General features: G+C 43.8%; 1 protein-coding gene across 5 annotated transcripts in view; it reads left to right on the top strand.

Annotated features, from left to right (window-relative positions):
* The window catches only part of MAP2K6 (mitogen-activated protein kinase kinase 6), a 117,286-nt gene that overhangs the window by 55,882 nt on the left and 42,136 nt on the right, over positions 1-19,268 (top strand). For 2 of the 5 annotated variants that reach the window (XM_032870745.1, XM_032870744.1), the window contains exon 2: positions 18,729-18,795. In XM_032870745.1, the coding sequence (XP_032726636.1) occupies positions 18,729-18,795 (67 nt within the window). Of the gene's footprint in view, positions 1-9,876; positions 9,896-15,911; positions 16,018-16,719; positions 16,791-18,728; positions 18,796-19,268 lie in introns of those variants that run through there. The other 3 variants (XM_032870749.1, XM_032870747.1, XM_032870748.1) reach the window with 3 other exon arrangements.

Below are 19,268 nucleotides of genomic sequence, written 5' to 3'. Positions count from 1 at the left end.
TCCCAAAACAGGAGGATTTGGGGAGTTAACCTGATATTCCTAGGTTGAATGTTTTCTTACTTGTTTATAAAATTTAACCAACAGAAAAGAGTTTTTAAAAGCCAGTCCAGCCATTCATGAGGCTTATATTGTTGAAGGCAAAGGCCTCTCAAAACTTAGTGTCATTTCCCAGGATTTTGTGTTTCTCGTCTCTGCTCCCTCACGCTCTTTCACTTTTGTCCCCAGCACGTGAAACACCTTGCCAGCTCGTCCTGCTGCCTGGCCCCTCTGCACCCCTCCTCTTTGTCACGGGACATTCCGTTCTTCCCACCAGCCCCAACCTGTTTGCAACTTGGCACACAGGGAGAGCAGGACTCATTGCACAGTCTTACCCCCTGGGACAGGCCTAGTTTCAGCTTTGCAGAGAGCAAAACTTTTGGCCCCACAGCTCTTGGATCTTGAGACAATTGGGAGAAGTAGTAACGCCTTTAACTTCAGAGAACAGAGTCTTTGGCACAGAAGGAGGACAGGACGTGTTATATGATGCCACCTAAGAAGTGTCAAGAATAGGAAAACGTACAAGGACAGAGTTTAGGCTGGCAATTTCCTAGGACCAGAGGGAGGGATGATATTGGAGGAAAAGAAACTGGGATGGCTAATGGGTATGACGTTTCTTTTGTGGGTGACGAAAATGTTATGAAATTGGTGATGGTGACGTTTGCACAACCCTGTGAGTATGCTCAAAACCATTGATTTGGGGGTGCCTGGGGGGCTGAGTGGGTTAAGCCTCTCCCTTTGGCTCAGGTCATGATCTCAGGGTCCTGGGATTGAACCCCGCGCTGGGCTCTCTGCTCAGTGGGGAGCCTGCTTCCCACACGCCCCGCCCTCCTCTCTGCATAGTTGTGATCTCTGTCTGTCAAATAAATAAATAAAAAATAAAGAAAAATACCCATTGATTTGTACAATCTGAGTAGATGAATTGTGGGTGAATTTTATCTCAGTAAAGCTGTTGTAATGAAATCTGGAGGGCAAAGGTGGTGTCGTGGATCAGATTTTTAGACCTTGAGCTTTGCAATTCTGGAGATGAGGCAGTCAGGCTCTTTGGTAGCAAAGTCTCTGAATTTTCTGGAAGAAGGAAAGGCATCATCCTCACACGTGTGACTTCTGAGATTCATGGGTAGTTCTTGAGCTGAGAACCACTTTTCACTCGTGTGTTTCCACGTTTTATGGGGAGCAGGTCTGGAATGGAGGAGGTTCCTAGAGGAGAGAAGGAAGTTTTAGATCACACCTACTTTAGCTCGACATCGCTGAGTTGCCTTTTGGAATTTTCCCATATGTTTCTCATTAGCTACTTCCTCAGGAGCTTACATACTGCAGGAGCGTGTGGTAAAGTTTCATTTGAAACTACAGGAACTCCTTTGCTGACCTATTTTGGCTGTTCCTAATGTTTCTTGGCTCCGTGCTTCTGAGGACCCCATGGGAAATCTTGGCAGAACACCCTGTTTTACGTCAATACGGAGTGCCTCTCTCAACTTCCCTTTGCATTGAATTTTCTCTTTGTTGTAACTTTTTATGCCCTTCTTCCTTCTGTTCCTAAAGAGAGACCCTCCACTCCTTTCTCTGGGTTCAGGCTTCTCCACTGTGCCATCGATCCCACACTGTCCACTGGGAATTCTGGCCCTTCGTGTCTGTGTATTTCCCTGGCCTCTTTGTCCCTTTCCTCATTGGCTTCTTTTCTCAGCTAGACAGCTGCTCAAATTTCCCATCCTATTTAGAAAGCAGTAACAAATGCACAAAGACCCCAAACTCCTCAGATCCTTATTTCTTCCTCAATATACTATGTGGTTTTTTCCCCTCCCCACAGTTAACTTCTTTTTTTTTTTTTTTTCCAAATTCTGTGTATTTTCCCGTTTTCATTGATTTGTTCTTCTGATGAAGAGATTAAGATTACAAAGTTGGGAGTCCTGTGCCAGCATGAAGTCTAGGGCATCTCCTACCTAGAGCAGTTAGGGATGGGAGAGAGAGATGAGGTTTTAGTGAGGTGGGAAGTGGATTTGCCAATGGTTTTCCCGGGCATTGAGCTAGAGACCCAACAGTCCCAGGTGGGCTCTAATTCTGGACATGGCCAGATGCAGTGAGAATGTGCTTTGGTGTAAGGCCTCGTTAGTTGGTTGGTTTATTTGTTAGGTACTAGAGGAACGGGCAGTTTCCTGGAGAACAAGTATGGTCCTTACCTTAGTCAACAAACCATGAGTTCTTTTTTTTTTTTTTTTAAATTTTATTTATTCATTTGAGAGACAGAGAGCACAAGCAGGGGGAGAAGCAGAGGGAAAGGGAGAAGCAGGCTCCCCACTGAGATGGGAGCCCTATGTGGGACATGGGGCTTGATCCCAGGACCAGAAATCATGACCTGAGCCAAAGGCAGACACTTAACCATCTGAGCCACCCAGGCACTCCAGGAGTCCTTCCTTCATAGAAAATGTCCCCAAGCTGTATTCATTGGGATATATTCAGTTTTGTGCATTTATTTTATTTTGAGTAAAGGCTTCTAGCCTAGAGTCAGATTTAAGGGTCTCAGTGACCTTGAGGTTTTAGTCCAGAGCAGGACTAGCAAATCTTCTCGTAAAATGGGGGAAACATCCAGCTGAGATTACCATCAGGATGAGCCCATCGAGGAATCCAGTAATGGTCCTCACTCCCCATTTCTTTGTATTGAGAAGGGAGTGTCACCTCACAGGCCAAGTGTCACCAAGACAGCATTTTGCAAACAGAAGCCACAGTGACCGGTTTCAAATAGTCACTTGACCATTACCCTCCTGCTGGAGTAATTTATGTCAGGTAGGAGATAGGCTTATCAATTTTATCAGAAGCCCTTAGGGAATCGGTGCGAGTTTACAAACATACCACAGAGCTATCACCCAATAGAAAACTTGGTGACATCAAGAATGAAATGGGTGGCGTGCTCCTCCAAATACCATTTAATGAGAAAAATCAGCTAGTTTTATTGATGGAATTTTTTTCCATGTTAGAATCAGGGGAACCAAAGTCCAGAAAGGTTCAGTGAAATGTTTTGGACAAAGTTCATGGCAATATATATATAGATTTTCAGTTGAGTCTTGATCTCCTGATAGACCTCAGGTCATGTCACAGTAGTTCCCGGTAAACAGCTTTATAACCTGTGTTTGTTATCTCAAGACCTCCAGGCATAGGGGTAGACAGGCTGCACGGAGAATTTGACCCAGAACTTTTACTTCAGGAGCCCAGATTTTGTGCATAGTCTGGACGCAGTTCAGCAATAATCCTTCTATAAGCTAATAGAACTAGACCTGTGATGAGAAGTAATTGTGATCAAAGGACTGAATACTGTAATATTACATGGGAAAGTTGGCTTCTGAGGTCTGTAACGCTCCATGTATCTGGACAGGGGCCTCGAAATAGAGGCAGTAATATTTTTCCCATGCAGTGGTACTGATCAGTACATTAAGAGTTTATCTGCAGGGGCGCCTGGGTGGCTCAGTGGGTTAAAGCCTCTGCCTTCGACTCAGGTCATGATCCCAGGGTCCTGGGATCGAGCCCCACATCGGGCTCTCTGCTCAGCTGGGAGCCTGCTTCCTCTTCTCTCTCTGCCTGCCTCTCTGCCTACTTGTGATCTCTGTCTGTCAGATAAATAAATAAAATCTTTACCAAAAAAAAAAAAAAAGTTTATGTGCAAAGCTGACACCCGTGCCTCGCTCATAGGAACTTCTCAGTAAGGATTCGTTGCTTTTATTATTCTCACAAGCAGCTACTTGTTAATAAGGAAGCACCTGCCAAAACCAGCAGCATAGCCTGACCTGGCAATTTTTAGCATCCTCGTATCCAACATGCTTTTATCCACTGGCGCTGTCTGTCATGCTTAGCTCATGTTATTGCAATAAGGTCGATGCTAATACTCCCATTTTAACGTTGGGGCTAGGATGAATACCTTCTCAAGGTTTTACCGCCCGTGAGCACTACGCTTAGTCCCTTCCTGCTTGGCCTCCTTCCCCCAGGGTCATGGGGAGGGGTCTTCCAACCGGGCCTTCTATAACTTAGTTGGACCAGCGTGCCCCCCAGTCCTTCTGACTGTACTCCAATAATCAAGGCTTGTGAGAATTGCTATCAGCAATAGTCAACTGAAGTCAGTCCAGTAAGAATCTCTGCTTAGTTTTGTAAAATCAGTGCCTCTAAGGATCATTTTAAGTCATCTCCTCAGAGTGTTTTGGTGAGCCATTAAAGCCAGCTTAAGGACACCCAGAGGCAACGGTGTGAATGAGACATCCTAGTGTGTATTTATTTATTTATTTTCCTTTTTAAAGATTTTATTTACTTATTTGAGAGAGAGAGAGAGAGAGACAGAGGGAGGGTGCAAACACAAGCAGGGGGGAAGGGACAGAGGGAGAGGGAGAAGCAGACTCCCCTGCTGACACAGGGCTCGATCTCAGGACCCTGGGATCATGACCTGAGCTGAAGGCAGACGCTCTACGGACTGAGCTACCCAGGGCCTGCCCACCCCCTCCTCCATTTGACTCACATGTCTGATCACATAGGAAGGTGGAACATTCCCCCTGTGCAGTAAAGAATTTTTACTTTTTTTGAGGGGGGTGCTGCTGAGTCTTACAGATTAACTGATGTACATGTTTCAAGGTGACTGTCTGGAAAGATTTCTGGACTTACCACCCAAGACTAGAGAACTCCACTGCTTTTGACAGCCTGACTCATAGCACTGCCCGAAGCAATACTTGTTAATTATGGTGATAGAGGTTTATCCAGGAGTAAAAAAATGGAGAGCCTTCGTCTTTCTATGGGACTGTGGAATTTTCCCTTCAGGGCCCCACAGGATCTGAAATCATTAGGTTTGCCGTATGAGTAGATTAGCATAAAGAACTCTGATTTGAAATTAAGTTGTTGGCTTTTGTAGATTAGTATTCTATTCTCAGAAAAATCACATTTAAACGTTGTGGTTTTCTCGAAGCTATTGGTCTTTTGGAAGCTATGGGACCCTTAGGAACCTCTCACCTGGAGTGTCACCAGTGGGAGATGTGCTAAAGCCACGAGAGGACGGGGCAGACCAAAAGGCAGAGCCCATCACGGTCTTTGGCCAGGCTGTGGCTTGCAAAACACGACCCCCAGGACCCCCCAGCCTCCCTGGAAAGAAGGTGACGAGATCTTGCAGAAACAAGCCTGGTGCAGAGGATCCTATTGAGCTCTTTCAGGATGGAGGGTTGGAGTGTCAAGGTGAAGGATCCTGCCATAGGTTTTTGGTACTGCTTTGGCCATGGTTTCTTGTTTCTTGTTGGCAGGGGTGGCATACGGGATTCCAGAATGTGCCACAGGCCGGGGGAAAGAGCTGCATTTCTTAGTTTTCCTCTGAGATGTCATTGAGTTAGAAAGAATTGGAAGGAGGTCAAATCAACTCCTTTGTTCCAGTAAAGGGCACCCACTGAGGAGGAGGATGGCTCCATCTCCCCATACCCGTTTCTTCTAGTTTGCAATTAACGTCTCAGTGTTGCTTGTCTTGACCCCTTCTATCGTCAGGTTAAGACCTTCTAGGTGTTTCTATCACCAGTGGCATTGTAGGGTCACAAGATGCTTTGGAGATAGTGGCAGAAACAGTTGAGAAGGAAATGAAGGGGTAAGAGAAAAGGAAAAGTGAGACATATATTTGGTAGAGAGCAGCGTGGGTGTGGTAGGAGAGACATGGGATACGTTTTGAGAGATAAATTGATAAAATTCAGTATCCATTTCTTTCTTTTTAAAAAAAATTAATTTATTTGAGAGAGAGAGAGAGAGCAAGTGTGAGCAGGGGGAGGGGCAGAGGGAGAGGAGAAAGAATCTTAAGCAGACTCCACGCTCAGCACACAGCCTGATGTGGGGCTCAGTCCCCGGACCCTGAGATCAGGACTTGAGCTGAAACCAAGAGTCCAACACCCAATTGACTGAGCCACTCAGACGCCAGTGTCCATTTCTAATAATTCACTGTATTAGTTTCTTGTAGTTGCTGTAACAAATTAGTGCAAACTTGGTTGCTGAGAACAGTAGAAATTTATTCTGTCACACTTGGAAGGCCAAAAGTATGAAATCAAGGTGTGGGTGGGCCAGGCCCCCTTGCAGAGACTCTGGGGGGAGAATCCTTTCCTTGCCTCATGTAGCTGCTGGGAGCTGACACATTCCTCAGCACCTCTCAGCCTGTGGCTCCTTTCTCCCAGGCTTGACCTCCATCTTCTCTGGGTGAGTCTAACCTCCCCTTCCATCTTTGTTGTAAGGGCACTTCTGATGGCATGTAGGGCCCAGCTGGTTAATCCAGGATAATCTCCTTATCACAAGATCCTTAATTTAATCACATCTGCAAAATTGTTACCATGGTAATGGTGCACAGGTGCCAAGGATTAGGATATGGGCACATCTTGGGAACCATTATTACCTTACTTCACTCACCAAAATGTGTGTAGTCATATACTTCTTCAACCAAACTGAATCTAAGCTCAGCGTCATTCCTTTATGGAGTAAGCCTAGAAAGTTTTCTTTTTCTTGTTTTATAAACTTTTTAAAATTTTAAGAACATTCCATGCCCAGTGTGGGGCTTGAACTTACAACCCTGAGATCGAGAGTCACATGCTCCATTGAATGAGCAAGACAGAGGCCCCTGAAAGAGTTTTTTTTAAGTCAGAATCAAGTGAAGATGTCTGCAATGACTGTCATATTTAATTATTTTTTGATATGGAAAGCCGATGAACTTATAGAAGAGGTATATGTATTAAATAGGTGTATGGGGCACCTGGCTGGCCCAGCTGGTTAGGTGTCTGACTCTTGATTTTGGCTCAGGTCCTGAGGTCAAGGTCCTGGGATTGAGTCCCATGTCCGGCTCTGTGCTGGGTGTGGATCCTGCTTAGAATTCCTTCTCTCTCCCTTCCTCTGGCCCTCCCTACCCTTGTCTTAAAAACATGATGTATAAAATTGGTGGAGGAACAAATGGGCAGATTAACAGGTGGTATGGGGACAGCTATCTAGCCATTTGGAGAAGAGGAAATGATTTTCCTGCTTTATAAAAATGCCGAGGCCATAAAGGAATATAGAATTTTTAATTTGTATAATCCATAAGGGAAATAACCCCAGATGTGTGTGTGTGTGTGTGTGCGCATGTTGCAACAAAAACTACCAAAGGGTAATGTCTTCTCTTCAATTAAAATAATAACAATAATATAAAATGAGCTAATATTTTGAACAGGCAGTTCATAGAAAAATACAGGTATCAGTAGACATATAAAAATACTCAGCTTTATTAAATATTTTAAAAATGTAATTAAAAACAACAAAGTACTCTTGTTTACTTATCAAATTGACAAAGATGAAAAATTTTGTTGAATACCAAGTGTTGTTGAAGGATTATTTATTTATTTCTTCCTTTTTCCGTCAGGAGTTTAAGAGAGTTCATGAGGATGTGTATAAGGCAGCAATTTAGCATGAATACAAAGTAAACGAGACCACCTGTGAGGGAGTCTTGCCAAGCAAAAAAGTCCAGTTTGAATCTGGTCATGCTCTAATGTACAGAGGAGTGTGTGTATCAGTAGGGGATCTGATTGGCAACATCCAGTAGAAAACTTTATAGAACAAATGACCAGATTTCTTCAACAAAACAATTTCATGCACAGGGAGGGGCAGACAGAAAGAAATGGAGAGAGAGCTAATAGATAAAGAGAGTCAAGAAACTTTATCAAGCCATCATAAAACATAGACCTAATTTTGATCCTGATTGAACACATTATAATCTAAAAATATTTGAGATATTTATGAGACCATTAGAGTTTTGAACACTGAATAGATAGGAAGAAATTACTTATTCATTTGCATGTAATTATGCTGTGTGTGTGTGTGTGTGTGTGTGTGTGTGTGGTTTGTTTGTTTGTTTGTTTGTTTTTTAATAATCAGTTTCTGGGGCTGAGTGGCTCAGTTGGTGGGTGTCTGACTCTTGGTTTCAGCTCCGGTCATGATCTCAGGGTCATGGGATTGAGCCACACGTCAGGCTCTGCAGGCAGCATGGAGTCTGTTTAAGATTCTCTCTCTCTCCCGCTCTGCTCTTCCCTTCCCCCCACTCATGCTTGCTCTCTTCCTCCTTCTCTCTCTCTCAAATAAATAAAGAAAATCTTTTTCTAAAAAAACAGCCAATTTCTTTTGGGGATATTTGATAATATTTATGGATGAAATGATTTGATATCTGGGAGATGGGCTGGCTATAGATGAAACAAAATTGGCCATGAGTTGATATTTGTTGAAGCTAAGGATTGGGTTCATGTGGATTGATCATGACTGTCTTGTTTACTTTCACATGTATGTAAGATGTTCCAGAATAAAATGTTATTAAAGACACAAACAAAAAATACCTACTGAGACATGAATATAAACATGAGTCCCAGTTTGGCTGTAAGCTTTTTAGCCATCAACCCAAGGAAGCAAGCACAAAGAAAAACATTCACATCATCCATAGGCAGAGGTTGATCATTTATATAGGAGAAGCCAACTCTTCTAATTATTATTATTATTTTTTAAAGATTTTATTTATTTATTTGACAGACAGAGATCACAAGCAGGCAGAGAGGCAGGCAGAGAGAGGGGGAAGCAGGCTCCCCACTGAGCAGAGAGCCCGATGCGGGGCTCCATCCCAAGACCCTGAGATCATGACCTGAGCTGAAGGCAGAGGCTTTAACCCACTGAGCCACCCAGGCTCCCCTCAACTCTTCTAATCATTGATGACACACGTTTTTTTCCTAAGAGTTTTTATTAAAAAAGGGCATTATGTAAGCTAATAAAACACATTCTTACAGAGGTGAATTTCTGAGGCCTCTTTTTAAGGTGTACCTTACCTCATGGGTTAATGGCATCATGGCAGATCATAGCTCAACAGGAGAAATGGGATGAAATTGGGAGAGAGGCAGGGTAGATTCTACCTTGGTAACCCTAAGAAGGGTTTTACAGACAAAGAACTCTCCTCTGTATTTCTTCGCATCTCTTAGTCTTCATGCAGTTTGGTTGGGTCAGAGTTACTCCTCTGTAGTTTTCCTTGCCTAGAAGGGAGGTGATCACAGTGCTATTAAAAGTGTAACCTTGGACCAGGGGGGAAAAATAATTCATTTCTCCCAAGAAAAAAAATTCAACCCTCTTACTCACTATCCCTCCATTTTAAGTATTAAAGGAGAGTTTTGTGTAATTCAGTAGATATTTAAGAAAATCTTTATATTTTGGGAAATTTCAAACAGATTCAAAGGTACATGGTACAATGAGCCACCATGTATCCATCGCTCAGTTTTGACAGTTACCAACTCATGGCTAATCTAATTTCCTCTATATCTCCACCACCCACCACAAATCCCCTCCACCATATTCTTTTGAGCAAACCCGCCAACCCTATTATTTCATTTGGAGACATTTCAGTATTTATCTCTAACATAGGAGTGCTAATTTTAAATCTTAACCAAAACTTGGTCCACCATTTTGAAAAGTCCAAACACATTGCTAAATTTCTTAGCAACCTGTTGCCATATTTTAAAGGGGTATTTTATTTAACACTCGTGTGAGTACATTTCCTTTCAATAAAGACTCATGAATGAAGCAACACAGAAATGAGGAGTACGAGTGCGGACACTGGGGATTCCCCACCTAACCACTGCCTGCCTCCCACCTTCACCCTGGGCCCAGATCACAAGTCAAGGGCATTGGCCTTGATTTGCTTATAAGTTCTTTCACAAACACATAGTTAGCATCAGATTGTTAACGTGGAAAAAACAGAGTTCAGGTCGACCTGGTCTTAAAAAAAAAAGAGAGAGAGAGAGGGAGAGCATCAATCCCATTGTAAGAAGGGTCTCGGAGTGCTTTCATTCTTTGAAGACAGGACCACTTCCGGGTGAGTTGATGGTGCTGCTCTGAACAGGTGGGCTGATTCCTTTTCGACACATCTAGCAATTCTTTGTATCTTTCACTGATTCTTCCTTCGCGTCTCATTCTGTCAGAACGTTCTTGCCTTCACTGCCTTCCATTCTCCTGCTCCTTTTTGTTTCCGGGTCTCTCATTCAACTCTCTACTTCTGTTTGTCACCAGATCTGCCTATTTCCTCCCCCCACCTCTGCTTTACGCTCCACTCATCTGCCTGAAATCTGTCACAAGCCCCCCCCCCCCACACACACATGTTGTATTTAACACGTCTGTTTTAGAACTCCTAATCTGCCTTCTCCCCATCACCCTCCCCAATGGGCCTGACTCTCCTCTTTCACTTAATATCATGGAAGTCTGGAAAAGCCAAATTGCAACTATAACTGTGACTGCCACGACTGTTACTGCTACTATTACCACTTGTCTTCTGATCGTCTGCACCTCTAATCCAGTAAGTTACCAAAGCCTAGAGGTTTTGTCTCCATAAAGTGTAAGTGTTGTATTCATCAGTCAGATGGCTGTGGTCACTGCCTCATACTTCTTGGGTGTAGCGCTTGCCCTGTCCATGGGTGGGACATGGGGGATGGCCTTGAAGAGCTTGTAGTCAGGTGCAAGGCATGAGTGAGTAGATGGGTTCAGTCAGTCCATTTGGGAAGGGGGCCATTAAAGATATGTCCAGACTACTGCGACCACACAGATGAGGAGCCTTTATTCTGTGTGTTTTTGACAGAGAGAGAGATCACAAGTAGGCAGAGAGGCAGGCAGAGGGGGAGAGGGAAGCAGGCTCCCCACTGAGCAGAGAGCCCAACGTGGGGCTTGATCCCAGGACCCTAAGATCATGACCTGAGCTGAAGGCAGAAGCTTAACCCACTGAGCCACCCAGGTGCCCCATTATTCTGTGTGTTTTTATGGGAGGCTCCCTGGAGGAGAACTTAGTGTTAAAGTTGACCAGACAGGGGATGACAGCATTCTAGGGAAAACATGAGCAACACCTGGAAGCTTAAAACACAAGATGTATGTGTGTGTGTGTGTGTGTGTGTGTGTGTGTATCACACTTTCAAAATATTCTGCAGATATTAGATTCATCTTGTTACATTTATTTTTATTTTTTTGAAATGTAGATGACATGACATGATCTCCTCAATGGAACAACACAGAGGACTCCTCTTCTTAAATCTGAAATTTGAAGATTATTAGTTTTGGTCATTCTGTCTTTGATTCTATGCTTTTAGCTTCTCTGTACTACCATCCTTCATTTTGTCTAAAGTAGACAAGTCACAAGTTCTTTGAGTATAGACAAGGCCTTCTCACCACCCCTGGGAGCTCATCCTTTTTCTTCTTAGAATCTCACAGTTGCATTTCCATGTTCTGGTTGTCAAAATATTACCCATTATTCTTTAAAAATTTATAATGGAAACATTTAAATATGGAAAAAGAAGACCTATGAGTCCAGTCAATTCTCGTGTACCCTTAAATTCTACCAGTGATCAAAGGACCACCTAAAATACCACTTGCCCTGTGAGATCTTTTTTTTTCTTTTTTTTTACATTTTGCTCTCCTGCTTTGAGCCTCCTGTGTATTTATGATGTGGTATTTATAGTGTCTTATCACATCTACTCTGATAATATAGGAACTGGTTTTTCTTATCCCCTGACCCTTTCAAAGAAGAATTTGTAGCTTCATGATCTTTTTTGCTCCTTGCAGTGTCTTCTTGGGTGAATTATTAACAGTTTTGGCTCAAAGATAGAGATAGCCTAGTGAGGAACTTCATTTGGAATTTCTTCTTAGCCACAAAGATCTGATTGGGGGTGTGTGTGTGGGCGGGAGTACCAGGAACGGGCGGGAAGTGACCGTGTCATCATCTAGAAAGAAGCGGTGAAAAGGAGACATGTTGCTTTACCTTCACACAGATGTTTCTGGGAGCTTTATTTATAGTTGCTAAAACTTGGAAGCAACAAAATGCCTGTCAGTAGATGAACAGATTAATGAACTATGGTGCACTCAGACAATGGAATATTATTCAATGCTAAGAAGAAATGTGCCATTAAGCTGTGAAAAGACATGAAAGAACTTTAAAGGAATATCACGGAGTGAAAGAAGCCAGTTGGTATGATTCCAATTATATGAAGTTCTGGAGAAGGCAAAACTATGGAGATGGTAGAAAGATATCAGTGGTTGCTAGGGGTTGGGGGGCGGTGAATAGGCAAAGCACAGAGGAGTTTTAGGACAGTGAGGCTATAATGATATCCAGACATGTCTGTATATGTCAGTATATGTCATATATCTCAGTATACATTTGTCTGAACCCATAGAATGTACAACAGCAGGAATGAAACCCAATGTAAACTATGGGCTTTGGGGTGAAAATGATACATCAGTAAATTCATCAGTTGTAACAAATGCACCAATCTGGTGGGGGATGTCGATTATGGGGAGGCTATGGATGTGTGAGGGTCTAGGTTCTAGGGAAAATCTCTGTACCTTCCCTTCAATTTTGCTGTGAACTGAAAACTGCTCTCAAAAAAGAAGTCCTTGATAAAGAAAGACATAGATTCGGAAGCCTCACTGCTAGAGATCCCGAGTTTGGGGAGCTGAAATCATTCCCATGGTCAGTGGGAAGCAAGAGAAGATGGTTCCAAGTTGATGAGATGTTTGAAAAATGTAATTAACATAAACAACATAAGAGAGGAAGAACAGAGAGGAGGACATCTGAAGATATAAGCTGCCCGTACAGGGAACATTCTATTTAGCTCATATTAAAAAAAAAAAAAATAGAAGAATAAACATGGAATGGAGAAAAGAAACTAGTACCTATTGGACACCTGTTATATGAGAGACTCTGCTAGATGTCTTCACACATGTTATGGCTGCTGATCCTTTCAGTGATTTGAGTCTCTCATCTCCCATTAGCGGGTTGTGGAAACAGTTTAAGAAACGTTTTTCAGGTTAATAAGGGGCATAACTCGGATTTAAAATGAGGTCTATTGGTGTTCAGTTTGTGCTATTTTTACTCCTGTCTCTTTCTTTCCTTCCCCCCTCCCTTCCTTTCTTCTTTCATTCTTTCTTTCTTGAAGGGCTCAATACTAATGTTCAAAACAGTTGGGAGAAGAACAAATATTCGGTCAGCAACCATTTAGGATGTGCAGGCACTGAGCAGAATCGATGCTGTGATGGAACGTGTATTGGGAAGATAGGTGCTAAACAAGTCATCAGTGCAGAAATAACTACAGAAAGGCAACCATAAAGGAATGTGGGATTACGAGACTTGGTATGAGGAATGTACATGGAAGATAGTCGTGGAGATCCATTTGAGACAGATTGGACATTTTAAAAAATGCTTTAAGTGGTTAGTTTTTTTTAAATTTATTAAATTCTAGAATTTTAGTTCCAGTATAGCTGATGTACAGTGTTAACATTGGTTCAAGTGTACAATACCGTGTTTCGATAATTTTATACATTACTCAGTACTCATCACGAGTGCCCTCCTTCATCCCCACCACCAATTTCTCCCACCTTCCTTGTGGTAACCGTCAGTTTGTTCTTTTAGTGAAGGGCCTGTTTCTTGGTTTGTACCTTTCTCTCTTTTCCCCCTTTATTTTTTTTCTTAAATTCCACAAATGAGGGATATCTGTGACTTATTTCACTTCGCATTATACTCTCTAGCGCCAGCCATGTGGTTACAAATGGCAAGATTTCATTCTTTCATATGGGTGAATTGTATTCCATTATGTGTGTATATACGCCACGTCTTCTTTATCCATTGGTGTATATATGCCACATCTTCTTTATCCTTTGATCCATTGATGGACAATTGGGCTGCTTCCATAACTTGGCTATTGTAAATAATGCTGCGATAAACATAGGGGTGCGTATATCCTTTCAAATTGATGTGTCTGTAGTCTTTAGGTGAATACCCAATAGTGCAATTACTGGATTGTAGGCTAGTTCTATTTTTAGGTTCTTGAGGAACATTCATACTGTCTTTCCAGAGGCGAAAGCCTCCCCATCAATAGAGATGGAGTGGACATTTTAAACTAAAATGTCAGAGGTTCCGTAAAGTGCACTGAGTTCACATCCTGCGTGAGATGCTGAAATGTGAAAGCTGGAGGTGTGGACTGTGACCTACAAGGAATGTTCAGGAAGGTCTGGGAGGGTTCTGTGGGGCGTGGGATAGAAGAGCTGGGTATGGAAGTCTGGGCTCCTATCTGCAAGAGGGCTAGAGCTTTCTAAGCAGAGGCAACACAAAACTTAAAAGGCAAGGTCCTAGGAAATCCCTTTCCCTCTTTGAAATCCAAATGACTGCACATTTTAACCTGAGCTTGTCAGCTTTCTTTCTCCAAATTTTATGTGATTGTGCAGAACGTTGGCATGCTGGCTGGAGTCTCAGTGGTAGGTGAGATCCAGTGGTTGGAGGGAACAGGAGCATCTGAGTCCTTGCTGTGGCCAAGCGGGCTTCCTTCCTGCACTCCCTCCCCCTGGTCCCTCCCTGTTCGTTGCTTTGCATCTGATCATCGCAATTTAATAACATTTAATAACACTCCCCTGCCCATTGCAGTGCCAGCCGCCCCTGGGACTTGAGCCTAGATGCGAGTATTAAGGAGAGGGCAGCCAAGGCCTCTAGGTTGCCAGGGACTTGGCTGGAAATCCCATTCACATTGGGAAAGAGATTTTGAAAATAAATTTGGCGCTGGAAGCCATGCCAGCCTTTTGTAAAGCTGTAGCAATAATCATAAACCCTCATCATCATGACCCCCCGACCTCTGGGCCAAGCTGACCAATAGGTAGGCATCCGCCTATCCTCACGATGCCACCTTCTGTGGACCCCGGGGGATCCTCTTGCTGTTTGGGTTGGCTCCGGAGCACCATCTTCTGTTTTATGTAATAAGACACATGAGAGAAGCTCTTTGTGCCCAGGCTGTCCGCGTGGGTACTGAGCAAGAGGTCTCAAGGACCCCATCATTTTCAGTATGGTTGAGGCTAGCGAACATTTCTGCAGCCTGGGAAATGTTGATTAACTCTTGGCAAGGTTTTTGTTTTCCGGTGCCATTTTTGCTCCTGGCCAGGATTATCATGACCCCAGCTTTGGTTTTAAGATGAAGTTTGCAAATATATGTGGGTGGTGAGGCTCCGTTTTCAGAGAAAACAAGCCAGGGTGTGGCATGGGGCTGATGTCATGTAGCTCTGCAAGGGCTCGCTCAAGCCAACGAGGCTTGCCCTGTGCGGATGGCACCAACCGGGGGCCATGCTTGTTGAGGTCTGTAGGAGCACACGGGTGTTCTGTCCTTCCGAGAAGGTTGTTGCTAGCAAGGGACCCAGCCCGGAGCCTGCTTTCTGATTTATTTTTTGTATTTGCTTTAGACTATCAGGGGAAAGGGCCATTCACGTATTTGAGCACGGTGCTGTATTATTTACATCGCTTCCCCTGATACTTTTGTTTGTTTGTTTTTACAGAGAGAGAGAGATCACAAGTAGGCAGAGCAGTAGGTGGGGTGGGGGGGTGGGGGGACAGGCTCCCTGCTGAGCAGAGAGCCCGATGTGGGGCTCTATCCCAGGACCCTGAGATCATGACCTGAGCCAAAGGCACAGGTTTAACCCACTGAGCCACTGAGGTGCCCCTTGTTTTTGTTTTTAACGTGGTGTTAAATGTTGGTAGCCTTGTTAGGGGAACAGATTACTTCGAAATCAACACAGCTGGAAACTGACCACGTATTGTTGTACTTTCTCTTTAGAAATGAAAGAGGCATTTATAGAAAGGCTGGAAAAGGCAGGACTGTCCAGAATTGCCTTAGAGATGTATTTTCTTCCAAGTCTAATTCACGATCAATGTCACACCTCGGTGTCCAAACGGACCCACTCACCTTTCTTTGTGAAGTTGCGGTTTGCTGGGAACAATAAACTCGAGAGGTTTGCGGCAGTCCATGCTTGGGAGGGCGGAGTCTCTTCAAAGCTGCCTCTCTCTGCTGAAGTGTGGTCTTCAGAGCTGAGGGAAGAAAGCCTGGTATGTGGTGGTGTTCTGTGAGCCCTGCCTGCCGCCTTGAAAACCTCATCAGAGTCACTCCCGGCCTCTCACTGGGTTCCTCTTTCAGGGATGGGCAAGTAAGTGAATGATGGAATTTTGGTGCCTGTGTCTGTGATTTTTGATTTGATGCGCTGTCGAAAATGAAGGCAGGGTGGATTTTGATGATGTCGTTCAACCGGGTTTTGTGTGTCTCCTGAAAGTATTTTTCTTGTTGGTGTCAGAAGAGAAGCAGGAGCCTTCTCTCTCACATCTTGGGGACTTTGTTTTTGTCTTAGTCATTTATTCCTTTAGCCTCTGTGCCAAGGGCTTCTCTCTCTCTCTCTCTTTCATACTCTTTCTTTGCAGAGATGTTTTAATGATTTGTGGAGTTATAGTATAATCGTGAGTTGTTAATCGTCAGTTGCTAGGGTAGAATAATTCATTGCTCTCTTTTTCAAAGGCAGTTTTCCCCACAAATAGCTATCTCTCTGGCCATCTCTCTTGTAAGAGCTGATTTAGAAACGAAGAAGAGAGAGGTGTAGGAATTTCAGAGTAACTTTTGCTTTTGGTTTGCTTACGTGGCAACGGGGGAGCCTTTTTCAGAGGCAAAATATATTTTACCTTTATTTTGTTTTAACAGAGAGGATGACAGGGTTGTGTCTGCTGGGATTACTGGAATTACCAGTCACCTGTGTTGGAACAGGGATGTAGTCATCTGGACAAATGGAATTTGTCATGCATCCCTCATGAGGGTGTTTAAAATAGCATCCTCCAGCTCTTTGATTGAAGCCCATTGAGAGGAATTGTTGGAATTGGGCCACACGTCTATTGGGATTTTCACCATCAGACCCAGCCCTTAGCATTGTTGTGGGTAAGGTAGCACAGCTCTCTCTATATCCACCATATGTCTGGACAAGGCAGTATGTATCGTGTAACCGGCTAATTTAGTAACATGTTCTGAGTGACCCTCTGAACTCCAGGAGGAGGAAAGTGAACAGTGAGTTTTGAATCTTACAAAATACGTAGATGAGCCCAAAGGAGGAGACCTCTGAGAAGTCCTGTGACAATGGAGATGGACCTGAAAGGCTTTCTCTGTGTTGGTTACTGCCAAGCATATTTTTCTGTGGGTTTATACAGCTTGGCAGAATTGATCTTGATTCTGGATTTTGAAGGGGTAGAAAAAAAGAGTCAATTACATATTACCTTGGACTGAGATAATCTGACCAGTTATGCTCATGAATTTCTTAAGTGAATTTTCTTTTTTTAATGAGACTGTACAGATTCGTTCTCTAAGTGATTATAATTAACAGCTACGTAAGACATGTCTGTGCTCTTCCATATGTGATAGCTCATGGCTCTCCTCTCCAGCCCAGTGAGGCAGGCATGAGTATCATTTCCCCATTTTTATAGTCGAGGATATCGAGGGTCGGGTGAAAAGTGACTCTGGAGGTCACTTGGTGAGTGAAGTGCTGGACGTAAGCTGGGTTTTTAAAAGCTCATCATCACATGGTCCCCTTCCAGCATTCTCTCTGGTCATCCTTGAACTACTTCCATTGTAGAATAGGGGAATGAGCTCCGGACTGGGTGTTAGAGACCTGGATTCTGATTCTGACCCGGTCATCGCTAGCTCTGTGATGTCGAGCCATCACTGACATCTTTGGATGTCATCTTCCCGCAAGGAGAAGATGTCTTTGATGTCTCAAGTCTTTTTGCGTGTTGAGAATCTCTCTCCCGGGCCTTGCCCAGGGCTGGTGTCAGTGCTGTATTTCACCCCCAGTGATGCAGAGAAGAGGGGAGGGAGAAAAGTTAGAACCGTCAGTGTTCTTAGCCAGCTCTGCTTTGGTTTCCCCTGCCAAGCATGAAGACACCCAGGATCTCCTTAAGTGAGGAATATCTTGGGTCCTTAAGAGGCTACTCAGATTTCTGAGCGGGCATGTCTCAGTCTGTTCCTCAGAGAGGAGGAGGCACAAGAGGAGAGGAAGAGAGAGAAGCTTAAGCAGATTCCTCGCCCAGCGCTGAGCCCGATCACACGACCTTGAGCCGAAATCAAGAGTTGGACGCTTAACCACCTGAGCCACCCAGGTGCCCCATCAGCCTGTTCTTTTGTATCCATCAGCAAAATTATTTGAGCCAAACTCTCTGTAGTTTCAGTCCAGGGGTGAGCACATGGCTTACATTCCCACCTGGTCCCTGAAGAAGCGATCACCTCCTTGCACGAGCCCATCTGTTACCGTATTCCTTTTTGAAACAGGGTAAAGTGTAAATAAATATTACTCTCTCCCTCTTTTAGGTGTTTCTGCTTATGGCAAGTCGTTGACAGATACGGTCCGGGCAGAAGAGTGGGAAGGCATTGTTTATTCTCCTTCCATAGTTAAATCTACCAGTTGTTTACAGATCAAATGAGAGAATTGGAAGATACTGAGATAAGGGTGATGATATCAGACTGACATTAAAAAGGGAAAAAAATTTTCTTATGTACAAGAAAGAACAGAGAAGTTGGAATGACCACCTCTCAGCCGGGAGGAAAGGGCAGCTCTCCTGGGTAAAGAGAGTTAGCGTCCTGATACTGGTATTTTCATCCTTAAATGACCGAGAACCTTATCCATGAGCATGGTCTGCATTTGGGGAAGGTGTGCTCTGCCTGGTGCTTGGGTGCTCGGCACTCACAGACCTCCTGGGTGGGACGTGGTTTTCTGCATGAGGGATGAGAGCTGCATATTCCCAGGCTAGCCCCTTGCTTCGGCTGCAGTGTCTCTGTTCCCACTCTTACGCTGTGATTTTGACATTATCCTTGTGTCTCTCCCCATAGGCAGGAAGCGAAACCCTGGCCTTAAAATTCCAAAAGAAGCATTTGAACAACCTCAGCCCAGTTCCACGTAAGTTGGCAAGATCGTCATCTTAATCCAAACACTTCCCTTTACAGATTTCCAGGGAAGGGGGGGTTCATTTTTGGACTGATGAGCAATGCCTTGACTATGGGAATCACTGTTAGAAAGAAGAGCCCTTTGGAGGGGGGAGCCATGTGCTTGCTGTTCTGAGACCTGAAATAATCAGGTCAGTCCATCTGTATTGAATGAGTAGCTTCGAACTCAGCCTCTTACATTACTGGTTGGCAGAAAATTGAGTGTCGCAAATGTGTTTGGCAGATGGGGTCCTATGGTGTTCAGAGAGGTCCCTGGACCTGGATTTTTTGCCTTTTCTGTATAGACTTGAGCAAATCAGCAAATCCCTGGGAGTACCACTACTATAAAACTGGAGTAGAGATGGAATGCTGGTATTTGGTAAGGACTCAGTATCCCAACACCTCAATTCTGTCGCATATAAATAGAAAGCAAAATGAGGTAAAGGA

Source organism: Lontra canadensis, unplaced genomic scaffold, assembly GCF_010015895.1.
Source record: "Lontra canadensis isolate GAN:19392208 unplaced genomic scaffold, GSC_riverotter_1.0 scaffold41, whole genome shotgun sequence".
NCBI lineage: Eukaryota > Metazoa > Chordata > Mammalia > Carnivora > Mustelidae > Lontra > Lontra canadensis.
The sequence above is the reverse complement of the archived record's forward strand: the minus strand, read 5'-3'. Positions and strand labels throughout refer to the sequence as shown.